The sequence below is a fragment of the Thunnus maccoyii genome, chromosome 18 (assembly GCF_910596095.1).
Source record: "Thunnus maccoyii chromosome 18, fThuMac1.1, whole genome shotgun sequence".
Taxonomy (NCBI): domain Eukaryota; kingdom Metazoa; phylum Chordata; class Actinopteri; order Scombriformes; family Scombridae; genus Thunnus; species Thunnus maccoyii.
Genome location: NC_056550.1, coordinates 7,970,692 through 7,988,041, shown reverse-complemented (window position 1 = coordinate 7,988,041; position 17,350 = coordinate 7,970,692). Strand labels below are relative to the sequence as shown.

At 39.4% G+C, this 17,350-nt stretch overlaps 1 protein-coding gene across 1 annotated transcript; it reads right to left on the bottom strand.

The window, feature by feature from the left end:
• Nucleotides 1-23: 23 nt before the first annotated feature.
• Nucleotides 24-16,080, bottom strand: LOC121884914 (transmembrane protein 184B-like). Its single transcript, XM_042394019.1, has 10 exons — nt 16,003-16,080; nt 15,568-15,648; nt 12,502-12,735; nt 8,799-8,964; nt 5,821-5,911; nt 5,603-5,678; nt 4,924-5,015; nt 4,460-4,629; nt 3,985-4,179; nt 24-2,690 (listed from the first exon to the last, which is right to left on the bottom strand). Exons 3-10 carry the CDS (start codon nt 12,733-12,735, stop codon nt 2,461-2,463), a joined length of 1,254 nt encoding a protein of 417 aa, XP_042249953.1. The 5' UTR covers nt 15,568-15,648; nt 16,003-16,080; the 3' UTR covers nt 24-2,460.
• Nucleotides 16,081-17,350: the final 1,270 nt, after the last annotated feature.

Genomic DNA, 17,350 nt, shown 5'->3' with positions numbered 1-17,350 from the left:
ACAACATGGGAGAAATTTCTTTCTCCATTTGTCTATTGTCTTTTATTTCCTTTTCAACACCAACAGAAACCAATATAGCATAAAAACATGAGATCATATTACCAATATACAAATTGAAATGTATACAACAGAAATAAAACAGGAGAATATATGAAAATTAAAATATTAAGACACAAAAATATTAAAACAAAGCACTATACAAAGCAATGCCATTACAGTCATCATCACGAATGTTTCGCAATGCTTAAACATTCTTTCCTTTCTGGTATAATATTTCCTGGTTTAATATATTCAGCTTTGTAATTAACATCCAGCTTTTAAAATCACACAGCATTAAAACTATCGTTTCATAGTGTTTTAAATCAACATTCTTGAGCTTGATATGCTTTAACCTAGGGGCAAAGTATTAGGCAGTGAATTTCACTTTTTCAATACCACTAAGTTAATGTAACATTAATAGAACAAATTCACTCAACCTCGCCTTAAACTGAAGCACTACAGATTCAGTGCAAAGATGGATACAAAAGTGATGCATTAATTATTGTGTGTAGGAGGTGGTTGAAAGAGATATGAGTTAGCAGTCACAGCCGCAAACCAACTTTGGCATCCACTGGTGGTGAATTCCACAATTAAACAAACACTTTCGTTATACTGCTAACTGAATACAATTTTCTCATTAGAAAGTACGTTGTGTGCACTGTTGAGGATGCTCATCACTTACTTGCTGGACTGTGAGTAACTGTATGTTAACCTTCAGTCAATAGACTTGAGTCAGTCAGTAAAAATCTGTTTGCATTCTGCACATGACATAAGAGGAAAACAATGAGCGCACATTTAGAGGCAGCATTGGGCCTAATGTCACCTGTGCAACAGATCTACTCAGCATGTATACTGCTGTGCTCCACCATCAAACATTAAAGATCACAACAACAAGCAACGTCTATACTGGCCGCTGGTAAAAGGCATATTAAACATCACCTAGTAACAGTATGAACAATTAACTCGAACACAGTCCCTATTATCTTTTGAAAATAGATAAAAGGAACACCAGTGGTTGGCTTTCCTTGCCTGCAGGTTTTGGCTCACTTAAGTCTTTTTTCCATTTCATTTGTGATGCATCACTGTTGTGCTATAGTGTGTCCCTGTACATGTCCACTTTCTAACAGCGCCTGAACATCCTATTATCTTGCATACCAACTTTTAAATGTCCAGATATTCCTATTCAGATGTGAGTCCAGTCAGATTTAAAAACCTTGTTTGCACTGACATATCTTTGCACGGCTTTATCTGTCTGTAAAAACCAGCTTCACTCACTGTTACTATAGCAGTGCCGCCATTATAAACAGTGCCGGCAGAGGCAGGCCTGATCTGTGCTACATGCAATGCCCTTAATTATGGGATTACAATCCACAGCACACCACAGCTGGTCCGGCTCTACAGGGAAGTGTTGCTTCTTCAGTAATCTGTAATCTGTGTGGGTGTTGTCCTTCCATCAGTCTCCCTGCCAGCTTTAAAATCTCTCATACAGCTGCTCCACAAACAAAAACACTGTGGGAGAAGCCCCAGTCAGGCCACCAGCTGGAGATATACTATCACACTTTTGATGCACTAGTTCATATGAACCCACAACAAAATGGAAACAAACACAAAATATTTATAACATTTCTGGAATAACAATTTTCCAACAAACTTGTCTTTAAATGAGTTATGCCTTCAAGGTCATACAACATTTAAACAAAAGTATTATTCGTGTTTAAATTCTTATATATTAAAATAAAGCCCAGCAATTCAAAGGCTGCTTAGTTTTGCTTGAATATAAATCAAATATTAAGACAGTGCGTCTCATTAACTGGAGCACGGGGTACTGCTCCCTCTATTTGGCAATGTTTCAGTAAGAGGCAGAGTTGGCAGAGGGGTGAAGAGGAGTATGAAGTAAAACATGAAGGAGGCCATGAAAGTTAGGTGAAGATGGCACTTGTTTGCAGTAGAATACATTTTATATGTGTCATATATTTTTTGCCGTGGTGGTTAAAGTGCAGCATATATATCTTACTCAGTGGATGAATATAGATATTGTGTTTGTATCAGTAATGGCCTCTATGACATCAACACAACTTGACCAGTTAATGAACCTAATGTGTAAACACTATTCTTCTCCCTAACTAAATCTGCAACAACCTCTTCATCCTATTAAAGCTCCCTCCTTTCCTACTGCACAAATTTATCCCCTTATTTCCTCTTTTTCCTTGTACACTCCATCCCTTCCTACAGTCTGTTAACCACCAATTCAAAAGTCTGACATAAATCTGATCTTTATATTGTCTAAATGTGGAAAAAAAAAACAGAATCTGATCTTCCCTGTTAAGATAGCGACAAAAGATCTGATTTGTCTCACATGGCTGATAAAAATTAAATATGGGCTACAGGAGTAAAGTGAGCCTCTGAGTGTGTGTTTGAGTCTCAGAACTCGTCGTCGGAGCTGAGCAGCAGGGTCTTTTCATTGTCCCCGCGGGTGCTGAGGTTACTGTGGCTGCGGGAGAGAGGTGGCCCTCCACTTCGCTCCAGTGTGGACTGCTGGGTGTACTGCTGATAAGCCGGGGAGAAGTTATGGATGGCATCCTGGACCATGTCCCCTGGATTCATGGTCTCCTTCAGGCTGCTGGAAATGCTCTTCATTGGGGCACAGCGGCCTGGAGGTGGGGTAGAGGAGTGGAATGTCAATAGAGAGACACTCAGTATGAAGGACAGGTGAGGGAGAGGTGAAAGTGGTAGATGAGTGAAAAAAAGACTGACACTATGTTTCCATCCAATTGTCAAGTGAATTTTCCAAATAAATCTTTTATGTCAGGGGTGCCCTGGTAGTCTACTGGTTGAGATGCATACCACATAACCACAACGCCCGCAATTTGATTACGCATTGCTGCATGTCTCTCTACCCATGTTTGAATTTAATCAGCAGGATGGAAGAAATTAATCTGTTCCCTGAATGCCACAGATACAGACATGCGGATGATATAACAGAGCAGCAGTGGATTGTATATTTCTGGAGGTTAAGATGGATGCATATTTTAACATTTTATGACATATTACTTGCCAAATAATACAGCTGATTTAAAATCAGTTTCCATTACTAATTTACATTGCTAGAGGTCGTGTTGCCTACATTTTTTGACAGCACAAACATTTTTCTGCTTCTAGCAAGCAGGGGCATGTTTGGTAAGTAGGGAGAGAGAGAGTGGGAGGGGACCACTGAGCCTAGGCAGGACAGACTAAACAAATTTCAAATGTGCCAGGAGAAATGAAAAGGCAAAAATGTTCAAGGGCTTAATCCACTAAATGCAAAATGGACACTGGGAAACAAAACAAAACAGCAGTTTACCAATGACTTTAAAAATATAAACTGAATTTATGCTGAACAGAAAGTTGTAACAGCAGTGATGTTAAAGTAATGGATGTTTAGCCACAATCAAACACAAAGAAGCAAACAAAAAGTACTGTAACAGGGACAAACATACTGAACTGTGGCAGATACAGACAAAACACAGCTAACATCAGACCTACCGTACTGTCCATAGATAGGAAATGAGCCTTTCAGTGCAGCAGAGTGAAGAAGAGAGGAAAAAAAGAGAAAAAGGGGCACAAAGAGAGACATTGAACACAAGAAAGTCAAGATGAAAATGAAGGAACAGAAAAACAAAGCAGAAGAAAAGAGAAAGACTTAAAAATATTTAGCAGGTAAAAAGAGGAGTTAAAGGTAGGAATCAAAGAAACAATGGTGAGACACAAAGATTGAGGTCAGATCAGTCCTGAAAGACTGCAGAAATCAAATTGTATCAAGAACCATTACAGAACTTTACGATCAGACAGATTATGATACACACTATAACATATAGGCTCTATATTTACACATTTTGCTTTACTTTAACCATGTGAAACCAGCTTAATACCCCCAGGCATACCCACACACACACACACTTCCCTTACCATATGAGTCAAGTCTTTTGTCCATGTAGACCTTGTAAGTGAAGGCATGCCGCAAAGCAACAGCAGCGAAGAACATCTCAATGCAGATAATAAAGTTTTGGTAACCGGCAGCAACTGTTCCCTCGCCCACAGAGAAGTCAGCAGAGCTGATCTGAGGGATGGCTCCACATTTCTCCAGGATGGCCAGCAGCATCCCTGAATTGTACAAGCAGAGAAAGAGCAGGAAAACCAAAATCATAAACAGAGGGGAATCATAAAGTGAGTTTTCATACATATGCTTCATGTGCATTTTGAATCTGTGCATGAGAAAACTGACTGGAAACCCAGAAATTGAGATGGGAACAATTACAGATTTCCACTTTATTTTGCCAACCATTTTGGAAATTCACTTAAAATGTGATATTTGGATAAAAACATACCTACATGGGTATGTGTGCTGCTGTGTGTTAACAAGTTTGGAATGTGGTTTTCTTACCCTGCCAGAAGGAGAGAAAGATGACTGACTTGACCATGAAGAACTTGAGCACAGGGCTGTACGGGACAAGCAGTTCACGTGTGGCAAAGTAGAAGAGGAAGAGAGCGTAGAGCGACAGGCTGACGGAGATGTTGTAGATAATGGTCACATACAGATAGCCGCTGGCCACGCTGGAGGAGAGAGGCACAGAGAAAAGAATGTGGTTTAGTCATGACACAAAAGGCTTAAGAGACTTAAATGTGTATCTTTTGAAAATTATTACTCATTACAGATATGAATTAACTGCATTCAGAAAGTTCAACCCATTCAACTCAGCCATAATGGTCCGAAAAGACATTTGGCTGAAGTCAGTCAGTGTCTGCGGTATTGTGACATAACACAGGAAGTCATAGCCCAAGAAAATCCCTGCCCAGGAAGGTGTCTATGCTGTGGATGACAGTGAATAAGTTGTTGTGGAAACATACTTGAAGTCTCCATCTCTGTATTTCCCGAAGGCCTGAAGAATGACAGTGATCACTGCCATCAGCGGTTTCACCACACAGAACTGGAGAGTTGCCTGAGGAAGTAAGAGTGAGAAAGAGTGAGTGTAGGGGAAGTAAAAATGGTAGGAAAAAATTAACATGTCAGGAGAAATACTGGGTCAGAATACAAAGCAGCCACGCTAAACCTCTTTGTTTCACTTTTAAGATCCATAGTCTTTATTAGAATATACAAATTAACTATAAAGGAATTTTCAATAGAGGGAATATTTATGAGATTAAAATTATATCAGTGACTAAAGTAGTGCTACTATTACAGCTGATCCTACTGAGTATAACTGAGTACAAACACTATGCATCGCTGTGTTATATAAAGTGTATCTGAATGACTAGAAAAGACATGACAGTTACTGTGGTGGGTTACCTACAGTATTTCAAACAAGCTTCAATTCTTTGTCATACTTCATGGAAATGAATTAAAACACAATGGCTGCCTACAGTCTACAGCAAAGTGATCTATATTTTATTTGTAGTACACAGGAGAAAACATGCACTATCACTGCTAAGCTTGTTACAGAGTTCCTATATCTGTATCATTAAAACAGACTTTTGCTTTTTAAAATTAAACAATGTACAATATAAGTGCAAAGAGGGTGATTAGTACCTGTTTGCAAAACCTGAGGAATCCAATGGAGTAGGTCTTTCCCCACAGACAACAGGTCCCGTACATGCAGCTCGACCTTAAGTGAAGCACAGGTTCATACAGGTCAACATTGTTGGAAATACATATGCAGGCTATTTTTAACATTGAAGTTATTGTTAACAATAATGAATGAGAATTAAATTGAATAAAAAGAGAAGCTGAGAGCAAACAAGACTTACTCAATAGGTTTCCCTCTGATCTCAGCCATGATGGCGCTCTCTCCTCCCAGATACTCATAACAAAGACTCAGGAAGTTGTAGATGACAAAGGCTGCACAGTGCGACATAAAAAGGGTTACTGGTTTTTAAGGGTGACCATTGGTGTCTGTAAGAACATCCCCACATCCTGTTAAACATCTACAACCAATTTCTATTTTGTAACTCGAATATGTTCTTCATTCATTAGATAGAAAGAGGCTTTTTGTGTGGAAAATAGTATATAGCATCACTGTAACCTTCTTATACATACAGGAAGGTAGTCACCATTTATACAAAAGTTCTTATAAAGATATGTCAATGCTGCTAATGTTGTATTTAAAAACACTGTTGGTGTATGATAGCTATAGCAGCAGTGGGTTAGTTATACAGTGTCGTCAACCCTTGGTGTAATCCACCTGGTGTCATAATAACGGTTATGTTTCTGAACTGCTGAGCTTGCCGTTTCGAGGCAGAAAGGTGAGTAATCCCCATCAGCAGGTTTGGAAATGATTGGGTAATGTTGAGAGTTACATTCAAGCCTGAGCATAATTACAGGGTATAGTTCTCTAGTGCAGAGAGCAGATGTGGAGGAGTTGATAATGGGACAGTCTTGTGGAAGCACATAATAGAAATGGTTTAGAGAAATGTGTTCACATAGGAAATACTGATCTAACACAAGTGGACTACACACATTTAAGGCTATGATATTCAGTGATATAATGTGTTGCATAACTTCTGTTAATGAAGATCAAAATCATACTCAACCATGAGAGGTTTGGCATTATTCTTCCAGGATCATAGGCCTAAATGTGAAGCTACACCAGGTGCGTCTCTAATCCCTTTCTATTCTATCCATTGGTCAGATCTGATATGTAATCAACCTAATCAATGCAACAAGTTACACTGGTTGCTTTAGCTGTAACATGACAGATGTCAGATGGAGACAGAGCCTGAACAGATTTCTAGTCTTCAGACAGACAATGCATCCATAGCTCAGCAGTTTAGCCCATAAACCTGAAAGGAGATCTGTCATCTGTCATGGATGGTGCCTTAAATATGCAAAAACACTGACATAGCTGTTTTTACCTCTAATATCCACACTCTCTTTTACATATAGGCAGATAGAAACTGACATCATATCTTGTGTACTAGTCAATAATGTATTGGTTATCCTGCAGACACCAATCATTTATAGCCTGTTGAGAAGTAACATATGATTTAGATAAACCTAACTGGACTGCATACTGATCCCAGTAGTTGGTGTCCCTGAGTGAGCAGAATGTGTTTTCATCTGTCGCCGCAGGTGTTCTCAGGCTAATTTAAGGGTAACCCACAGATACCAGCTCCCCACTGCTTAGCTCTGTCTACTGTCTTAGTTTAAAAGTAAGTAAGCCTCTGATTGTAGCATATGGACGACCGCTGCCAGAACACAATCAACACGGTGTTGGCTTTGTTAATGCCGCATAATTTGCACAGTATGTATTTCTTCGCTAAAATGTACTATCTCTGCTTTTAGCTGGAAAAACACCGGCAGAATGAAAGATGAAAATAATTTAAACATGCATTTTGAGAGTACAAGCATCCAAGAAGAGTGTTAATAATAACAGCATGACACATCAATGTTAGCCTTAGAAAAAGACCCCCATGTCTTTACTGTGCCTTAATGAATCTATTTGTCCATCACTTCTATTTTAACTAATATCATAAAGACTAACATCTACTTTCATACACTATACCATTCACTCATTATGTAATATGTACTGAGGTGTGATAAACAGAGAGACAAAAAGAGGTTTTGTACTGAAAGGTAGCATTTCACAGAAGTATCATAACCGGAGACATGGTGGGCCGCAGATGTGCACCTTTTGATTAACCATTAACACGCAAAGTTTTTGTGCAAATGTGTAGCAATTCAACCTGAACTTAAGGTACAGTTTGACAGAGGAACACATAGTCCTCTACTGACTGAGCTCACATAGCTTGTGTGTGTGTAAGTGTGAATGAGAAGACAGACTGCATGAAAAAAAGATTGTAAGTGCCTGTTTCTCATACTGTGCACTAACTGCACTATGTGCACATTTTACCTGCAGTAGATGGCACTCACTGTGTCTGTATGTAATACATTGCCCTGAGGCCACAGACGCTGCAATGCCATCAAGAGCCTTGTACATAACATAATGTATAAGTGTGCAGGAGTGAAACTAACCATCGTTTCCATGATCAACTAATCTGTCAATTATGTTTTTGATTAATCAATTATTTTTTAATCTACAGAATGTCAGAAATTAGTGACAAATGTCCTTCACACGTTCTGAATCCGAGGTGATTCAAATGAATTATCCAACCAGCAGTTCAAGTTAAGCAGCAAATCCTCACAGAAGCTGGAATCAGCTAATATTTGGCATGCTTGCCTTCCTGTTGATCAATTATTTTGTTTCAGCACAACATGTATGCACTTGTGAGGATGTTATAACAAAAGCAAATTGCCACTGACAAAATGTTTTATTCTCAAATTCTGCATGAATACTAAATTCCTGTGAAAAAAGATACACTAGGCTGGTGGGATAAAGAACAAGCTTACGATTTATCTGCTCACAAGTGAGATGCCTTTTCAAAGTCTTCTCAAGGATTTGCTGGTTTTCATACAGTTGCTAGGAAACAGCTTTCCCCTCCCCTGAATCCCCAACAGGCCACAGAGACATGAGAACAAAGATGGCAACCTTTGCAAATGAAGATACTGCAAAGGCCATCTGCCACTGGGGTATCACAACACATTAATTTTCTCACTCTTATTTCTACTGGGAGTCAAAAGACACACATCGGAACACAAAACATTCACTCATCACTGTGGTGAATATTGGCCTGCAGCGTGCATGCCAAATATGGCAGCATTTCATCCAGCCTGCAGCAGAAGATACTAGTGTACCAGCTCGGTGCACCATGTTTATTCATCCACTCACCTTCATAGCAGTCTCGGACTGTGTCAAAGTACACATAATACTCCTCATTGGTGAAGAAAAGAAGACTGAGCCAGGAGTCAAAGGCATAGATGGGGACTATGAAGAGGATCCTCACTATGTGCCTCTGTTCATTTGGAGAGCTGTAGTAACGTAGGTGCATGTAGATCTGAAGAAAAGGAATGAGAAAAAATGTTAAGCTTCCATTAAAGTGATAAAGTCAGACATCTTAGACACTCTGTGTGCTCCCATGAAAGACACCATTATCTAAGCAAGAATTTGCAATGAATAAATGACACAAGTTCCTGCACTTACACGCTTTAGCTAGTAAGTAGCAAATACACAATATATTCTACAGTAGAATTTATGTTATTCTTGTTATCTTTGAAAGACTCTGTTACGAATTCAGTGCAAAAATGAGTCACTCCCGGAACCTGAAACGAGGCAAATCTGTCATCTGATGTCATCAGTCACCACACAGTGTCCCAGTTGGTAATTATTATATGACAATGTGTGTGGATGTTGGCTGAATGCAGGATGTTCATTAGGAATAAGAACCATTTTGATGGCATCATATTTTATCATTTGGACTTTTAAATAGAGCTGCTCATGCTAGGAATACTGCATAAACCACAGGTGCAATTAAATAATGAAAACAGGGAGAGAAAGTCAAGAAAATACACTGGAACAGTGACATATAGGTGCATATACACATCCACATCAGAAAACACAGATGAAAACACATGTAGTTGATATACTGTGATATTTTTAAATTGTCACCACTAACTATGATGTATTAACCTGGACAGCAGATTGGCAGGATGCAGAACAAATATATTTACAAAGCAAAAAAATTATTTATATTGAAAGAAAATGTGAGGGCAATATTCATCAGCTTCCTCTCTGTAAAACCAGCTTAGAATATGGTGGATAAATGGGTTTGCTGAAACTAATTGCTGCCTCATGAAACCTGTATGTGTTTTCTCTTCAGGCTCTAGTGTGTCTGTACATGTCAAAATACAGCCAGTATAGCCTAAGTAGGATATTGGAGTACTGTGTGTCTATGAGGTGTGTGTTGTGTCCATGAGCCAACATGTGGGGGTTGTTTTGGGTAACTGATACTGAGCTTTTATCACTCCTATTCAGAGCAGCAGACGGCAGGAAGAACAGGGTGGGCCTTTGTCACCAGCAACTCTGTCTGCTCCATCCGGCTCATTTCCACTTACACAATGTCCCACCTATCACCTTTCCTGGCCAGTAAACAGACACACACCTTTGGTAAAATAACAAATAGTGGGTGACAACAAGCCAAGCGAGACACTGCACTCCGCTCACAGGGTTTATTGCTAGGTGACCCTCCTCCCTCCTGTGTGCATGCACGCGCACACACACATACACACACATCCCCTGCTGTTTGATGATGTCGTAGTCAAGCCAGGAGAACCTGTTGCCAGAGTGACAGAGGGCTCTTCTCTAACCTTGTATGTGAGGCGCAGCGGCAAACAATGGGAAACAAATCATTAACCTAAGCCTCGAGGCACAATAGATCCCACTTACATAAAAAGGGACGCTTACTAAAATTTTCACTGTAACATGATGGCTGATAAAATGACATAAACAAGGCAAAAAGCACTTAAGCACTGTACTGCAACACAACACTGTGCACACTTGCATTATTTTTTCATAGCTTTACGTCACGCCATCCACCCTTAGTCAATATTTACTAAATCTAATGTAGCCTACATCTTATTATCAGCTACCAACAAGCAGCAGTTAAGGCAGAGTCCCATGCTGGTGTGTGTTTCAAACTGTATTATTAACCTCAGCCAATCACTCAATCAAACTTGGCACACCTTAGCCTTGGGATTGCAACGTCTCCAGTTTGCAAACAGCCGGGAACATTTGTTGCATTTCGTTCTCCATCTCTCTCTCTCTTCTGATTTCTGTCTCCCTACTGTCGGTTATCAAATATAGGCATAGTCCAGCTACAACACAGTGTACAACAAGAAGTGTGGACCAGCGACGTTAAAAAAATTGCTCAACATTTGGAAAATGCCTTTTCCCCACAGGATGTAGAATCTATGAGGTGCATTTGGTGTGTGTACAGGCACATAAAGGGCCTTAGATTAACAGGGGCTCATAAAAAAAATGCTCCTGTGTGAATTTGTGCAACTGTTCTTGGCTTTAGCGGAAAAGGAGCCATTTGTGCCGAGAGAACCCACCTTCAGTACATGAGGGTTAAAGACAAGGAGGGAGAAAAGTGGGTGATGTGGGTGTTGAAAGATCATGAGCAAGATTTAGGTTTTTGTCCCAGAATTCTAGCTTAACCAAACGCTGTGGGCAATAGGCGGAAAACAGATGCAACCACTCATTTAACCTTTAAGCTGACACGCTTAGCAAGAGCGATATACCAGAAGTCACCAGATAGGGCTTTTGTGTGTTATTTAACAACACTTATGCTGCATTCAGACTGATGATAGTGCAGTGTAAAACAATAGCCTCCTGATTTATTGCAATGACACCACAGCGTTGGCAACAAGGTATCCCACAGCAAAGAGCTCCAGCTATAAACTTTGAACCCGACTCAACTTGTTTGTTGGCTGATCAAATATGAGCAAGTGCACATTTAAGGTAGATTACTAGTAACATGGGGGACATAATTTTACTGCTTACCAAGGAGTCATTGAGAAGTAGGAGAAAATAATTGCTGCTGTGATAGCTTTGCATAGTTGCAAAATCCTTCCAGTGTTATAAATCACTATGTAGTGTTTTTGTATATGTTGAGCTTTTAAACTCATGGATCTATTACTTCAAATCAACTTTCTGGATGTATTTTACCTTTTCACTGGTACTTAGCCAGTAAACATTGTTGTTCAATAAGATGATGATAGTTGAAGTTTAATTTGATCCCTCTGACAACTAGAGGTGTAGAAATTTTTTGATTCGAAGATGCATCGCGATGCAATGTCCAAAATCGATTTTCTAAATGTTAGTTAATAACATGATGTTGACAGAACAAAAAAGGCGGAACTCAACTGCAAGGGCAGTGCACCACTCAGAGTTATCTTGCAGTTCATCTTCAACTTGCACTGGTTGCACGCATTTTTTGATTTTATGATTAAATAATTACCTTTGCGAAATGAACTTGAAGTATATTGTGAACTTTCTAGGCCGTCACTCACAGACTAACATTAGCAGAGCAAAGCAGTGAACTCCAGCAATAACAAAAAAGACTGGCTGACCAACACAAACTGCAGCATTAGACAACTTAAACCAACTCTGAGGTGAAGAAAATAACTCAGTGTGTCTACAGCAAAACCAAAGCCCAGGTAATGGAGTCAATGAGAAAGCTGGTCGGTAAGCTGTTACTTGTGTGTTTTTGTAATGTTTATGTACTGAGGTGGGTCACACAGATACCATTATTGAAAAGATGCAGCTTTTTATATTATTGACTGTTGTAGTCTGATTTTTGAGAGCACTTTCTAAATAAAAAGGGAGTTCAGATTTATCTGACTGCTTGTATTAATTGACAAAAAAGTAGCCATGTGTAGTAATATAGAAAATTGAGGATGTGATACATTGCAATCGAACTGTTGACAGATGAATCACAATTGAATTATTGAATCAAATCGTGAGGCCAGTGAAGATTCACACCTCTACTGACAACCAGATTATCTGTAACCTCATAATGTCAGGTTCTCCTTACCTGGTGACACGTGATCAGAAGAGCTGTCCAAACAAAAAAACCTGATATAGTTTGGGCAGTGGAGGTCATGAGGAAAATTGGCTCTTCTGGTGTGACCACTGGGGCTTCTGGTACCCACGAAGAGTTGGACCCTTGTGGAGCCACAGTGGCTGGGGCCCCCGGGGCAAGGCCGACAGGAGAGTCATTCCCCAACCTCTCTGACAGGGGTATGTCTCGCCGCCAAAGTTGACTCATCTGTATAAAAAAAGGGGGTATAAGGAACAGAGAGAAATTTAGGGACTCACTTTAGCTTTTCTCTATGTAGTACAAATAAATTTAGCCATGACATTTTAAATAGGTAGTAACCTATAGTCAACAACAATCAAGTACAATCTCAAGTTCTAGGTGATAAAGGAGAAAAAGACCAACAACAAGGGAAGGGAGATTTTAAGGACTGGATTAGCAAAGAAGAGCTTTTTTCAGGCAGTTTATGACTTATAATGTACATCAACAGACAATGGTATTATGTATACAATGGTATACATAATACCACTGTATGCATGTATATGTGCTTATGTTAGAATAGGCTATGCAGGGTAATGCCTGAATGAAACACTAATGGTAAAACACAGCGTAACAGGCTGGCACAGTCTAAGACCTAAATCTCAAGCAAACATCTGCTGATGTTAGAATGAGAAAACAGAAAAAGATACAGAGCAGAGCAAAGTAGGGCAGTGCACAGATCTGCAGTGCAAAAGAGACTGTGTGGATAGACAGATGAAGAAAGATCAAACCAGGCGAAGTAGAAAGAGGAGGCATAAGGTAGGTGGGAGAGGAAAGGCTGGTAAAGAGTGTAAAAACCACACACACCAACACATGTGAGGAGGAGGGGGGGGGGTAAGCAGAGCCTGAATCATTTGAACACAGCGAATCAGTGTGACAGCAATGAGCTGAGGGCTGCTGACCCAATTTCTCCCCTTCTTTTTCTCTGTGCTTTGCTGAGGGCAGGAAGAAGTGTATGGGTGCTGGAAATAGCGCTAAACACAAACATGTTTCTTCAGAGTATTCAAAAACCCTTCCACAAATCTGCACCAAAGCACCATAGCCTGTTACCTTCATGTACTGTGGACTTTGCAATAAGGTACACTCTTGACATGAAACTGAAATAGAGTAAAACTATAAAATTATAATGAAAGCTCATCCAAATACATACTCTCTAAAATGCAAAAAGGTGTTCATTATGGTTTCTGTTCCACTCCACAAAGGTGGCTGTTAAATGACCAGAGCTGCAGCTGGTAAAGATGGAAGACACTGAGTTGGATATGAAAAATTTGATGTAAAAATTAAGTAAATTAACTTGTATGACAGCAAAGCTATTTTTTCCTTTGTTTAGCGGCTTTAAGTATCACATTTGTACTCAACATTCATTCTCAACATAACTAAGCCAACTGTGCAGCACTGGACAGTTCAGAACCTGCTGAGTTGCCTTTGTTTATTAGGTTTTTAGGTTTGTGCTGTATCAACTCTAATGCTTACACTGCATTCACACCATGTCAACATAATGGGTAGATATTACATCCACTGGAAAATCTACAGACCTTGAAATTACAATAATAATTTATAAGAAGTGAAAATAAGACTGGTGGTGTGTTTCACATAATTACACAGCATTAATTTGGACAAATGAAAACAAGACAAGCCAAACTGGAGGTAACAACATTAAAAGCATCCACAGAGATGCTCCATGTGCCACCACCCTCACAATCAAATCATCAAGGATCTCTGAGTACTGTCGTCTCTCCAACTACGTCAGTGTCTTGGTGTGGATTCCAGGAAGGTTATAATGTAATTTTTCACAGTTAAAACTAGTTTAAGAATAATCCTGTGCAACAGCTAATATAGGTTGGCTCTTGATGTGGTCATGGATGACTCATGCCGCTTGCCAAAGCCTCAATCAGCCTGTGGCAATGCAGTAACACATCAGCGTATCACACACACACCATAATATGTTTAAGTATTTATGCATAGAAACTGCAAGGAAATCAATTTAGGGTGGCACAGAAAATCCAACTTTTTGCAGTGTGATGTCTGGACTGTAAAATGAAGTACCAGTCAGAATGTGATTTAACTGTTTTTTCATGAGACTGACATTTTTAAATGGTGTAATTAAAGGCTAGGCAATATATCAGTTATATAATGTATTATCTTATTCATTGCAAAGGAATTACTAAGTCAAACTTCTTGCACAATAATTTCTGATACAGCAGACAGTTCCACTTTGAATTTGCACAATGAATAACCATGCATTTGTGTGTGACCACCATCAAGTAGACTTGTTGTCTGAAAATGGATTTTACTTATTTGTTCATCAACCATTATTGGATGAATGTAAATCAAAAATGTATCATATCATATTATCTAAATGTATCATATTACAAATATTATGTACATATCATCCAATATGTAGAAAAATGAATACATGGTGAGGTCTGTGTTCAATATGTACACACTAGCAATACCAGCTTGCAGCTACAACAACAGAGCTCGGTGCTTCCCAGTGGGCCACAGACAAGAGAGAGAGAGAGAGAGAGGGACAACTCATCAATCCTGCTGACTGCACCCCTGGGTAGGTTTCAAAACATGCATTGTACTTTGACCTCAATCGAATCAGCAGTCTTTGTGACAGGCCATCATAAGTCCTCAGGCTAGGAGAGCTGCCTTTAACATACTGTCAAGCATCAGGCTATTGAGGCTGCGTCCAGAGGCACTGAAGACAACAGGGCTACTTAACAATGATCACAAGTCATTGTGATTGTGCTAAGAGTGGCTATAACAAATCCCACAAAGAACGAGGGAGCAGGTTTCCCAGCTTTCAACCCTTATAACAGTATACACATAGCTGAACTGCATTTTAGAGAAAGACACATCCTATTTAATAGGAATTCAGCAGTTGTAATATTTACTTCAGTGCTGCCAATTTTGACTGTGTTGAAATCGTCTGCGAGTTCAGAAAAACACACTAGAATGAAAAAACAGTAGCTACCATTCAGTGCTCATGACCCTACCCTATTCTGCTGTTTTACTTACCTCCTCTGCAGTTGTTTGATGTGCGGCGCTGGTTTCAATCCAAGCATCAATTTAGCTCATCATCTCAAGTCGACTACAAACCTTTTGGAGTACAAAAAGTTAATTGGCTAAACGATAACATTCAGAAGAAAGCCAGCCCCTTATCTAATCACTGCACCATTCTTTGAAACCCGGAAACTTGTCCCTTTTTGTAAAGCTGGCAAGTGTCGGCAGCTGAGCGTTAACTACGCCGAGCGCTGCTAGCTAACGTTAGCTCTTCTTCCTAGCCTGGCGCTAGCTTGTTGTTGCTTCTCCCCGTAAAGTCAAAACAAAGCAAAGAAATATAATACGCTTTTAACAAGCGAAACACTCAAGTTACAATATTAAAATATAGTCCATGTAAAATAACTTGTATTATCTTGCCATTTCCCCATCCAAAGCTGATGAACTAGGCACCGTTATTTCATCCACATCACCAGCAGCAGTCCACTGTACCAACAGCAGCAGCTGCCAGCAAAAACTCCGCTTCTGGCGCATGCGTAATGACGCTTTTCCACATCTCTGGGTCTTTGCCATTGAACATGATGTAACTTTGTACAGGTTAGACTGCACTGCGTGTGCTGTTTTGTCCACAACCTCCACTTAAAAACAAACACACCAGCTTCAAATCATCTACAGCAGGAAGCATAAGATGCGCAATAACCAGGTCAGCAAAAAGGTGTGAGCAACGTTATTCGTTTTTATTACTTCATAAAATATACACAAATACTGTTGTAAATAAAGTGTGTTAAAGAACTGTACAAGATATCAGTACACAATACATAAAGTGAAATTCCCATCACCTCAACCTCTTCTATACCATCCCCATCACAACAGTTACTATGCCACTGGGTCATGGTGGCCTGTACAAAGGTAATTACACACAGTACACCACTATTTACACATCCCTGCGTTTAAATCAGTTATGTTTTCTTCTGAATGACATCATCAAGGTTGCTGGAGGTTAAAAACCAAATGTGACATCAAACTATTAGCATATCATTTTTGCAGAGGGAATTTTGAAAGCCCTATGTATAATATGAGGTGGTCAGACAGTCTTTAAAGTATAAGAAGGGAAGAGCAAAGGGACAGGCAAAAAAACCTTTACAAACAAGCTACTTCTAATAAGTTACAGGAAGAGGAATCCAAAATAAGAGCATTAAGGAGAGAAAGTTATTTCAGACATAAAAATTAGTTTAACATAAATAGACAGAACAGAGAAAAAACAATCTGCATACAAACTAAAAATGAATCTTTTATTCTTAGCAGGGATTCACTGTCACACACAAAATGTTGGATGACCCAGCTGGCAAAGCAACAGCAGCCCATCCCTCTATTTAGTACTTTAAATACCTAAAATTCTGAACCCAACCCCAATTTATGTCATTAGTATGCATTTTTCTACTTTACACCTTAAAACAAATAACCACATTTTGGCTTTACATCGAAATAAAAAATATTTACAGTGAAGTAAACATTAAAAAAAAAAAAAAAAAATCATTGGATGCCCCCATCCCCCTAAGACCCATCCCTAACAGAGCCTGCCCACTCCCCTATGACCTCCAATAACAAAAAGAATAAAAAAGGTAACATTAAGAACTATCATAAAAATTGCAGCCGCTATTTGTTAGTCAAAACGGGCAGCTATGGTCTCTGGTCAAATACACTGATAATTTCCTGAGGAGCTTCCCTCAAGACTTGGAGTGTGTCTTTGCAATATCTATGGTCATTCTTCACCTTACCCCACTTACTTACATTAAAACCA

Bases quoted from the DNA above. Each gene is read 5' to 3' on its own strand.
- LOC121884914 (XM_042394019.1), bottom strand. From the start codon at position 12,735: ATGAGTCAACTTTGGCGGCGAGACATACCCCTGTCAGAGAGGTTGGGG. The intron at 5,679-5,820 runs GTAAGTCTTGTT...GCTTCACTTAAG, and splicing joins ATCAGAGGGAAACCTATTGA to GTCGAGCTGCATGTACGGGA. The intron at 4,630-4,923 runs GTATGTTTCCAC...TCTCTCCTCCAG, and splicing joins TACAGAGATGGAGACTTCAA to CGTGGCCAGCGGCTATCTGT.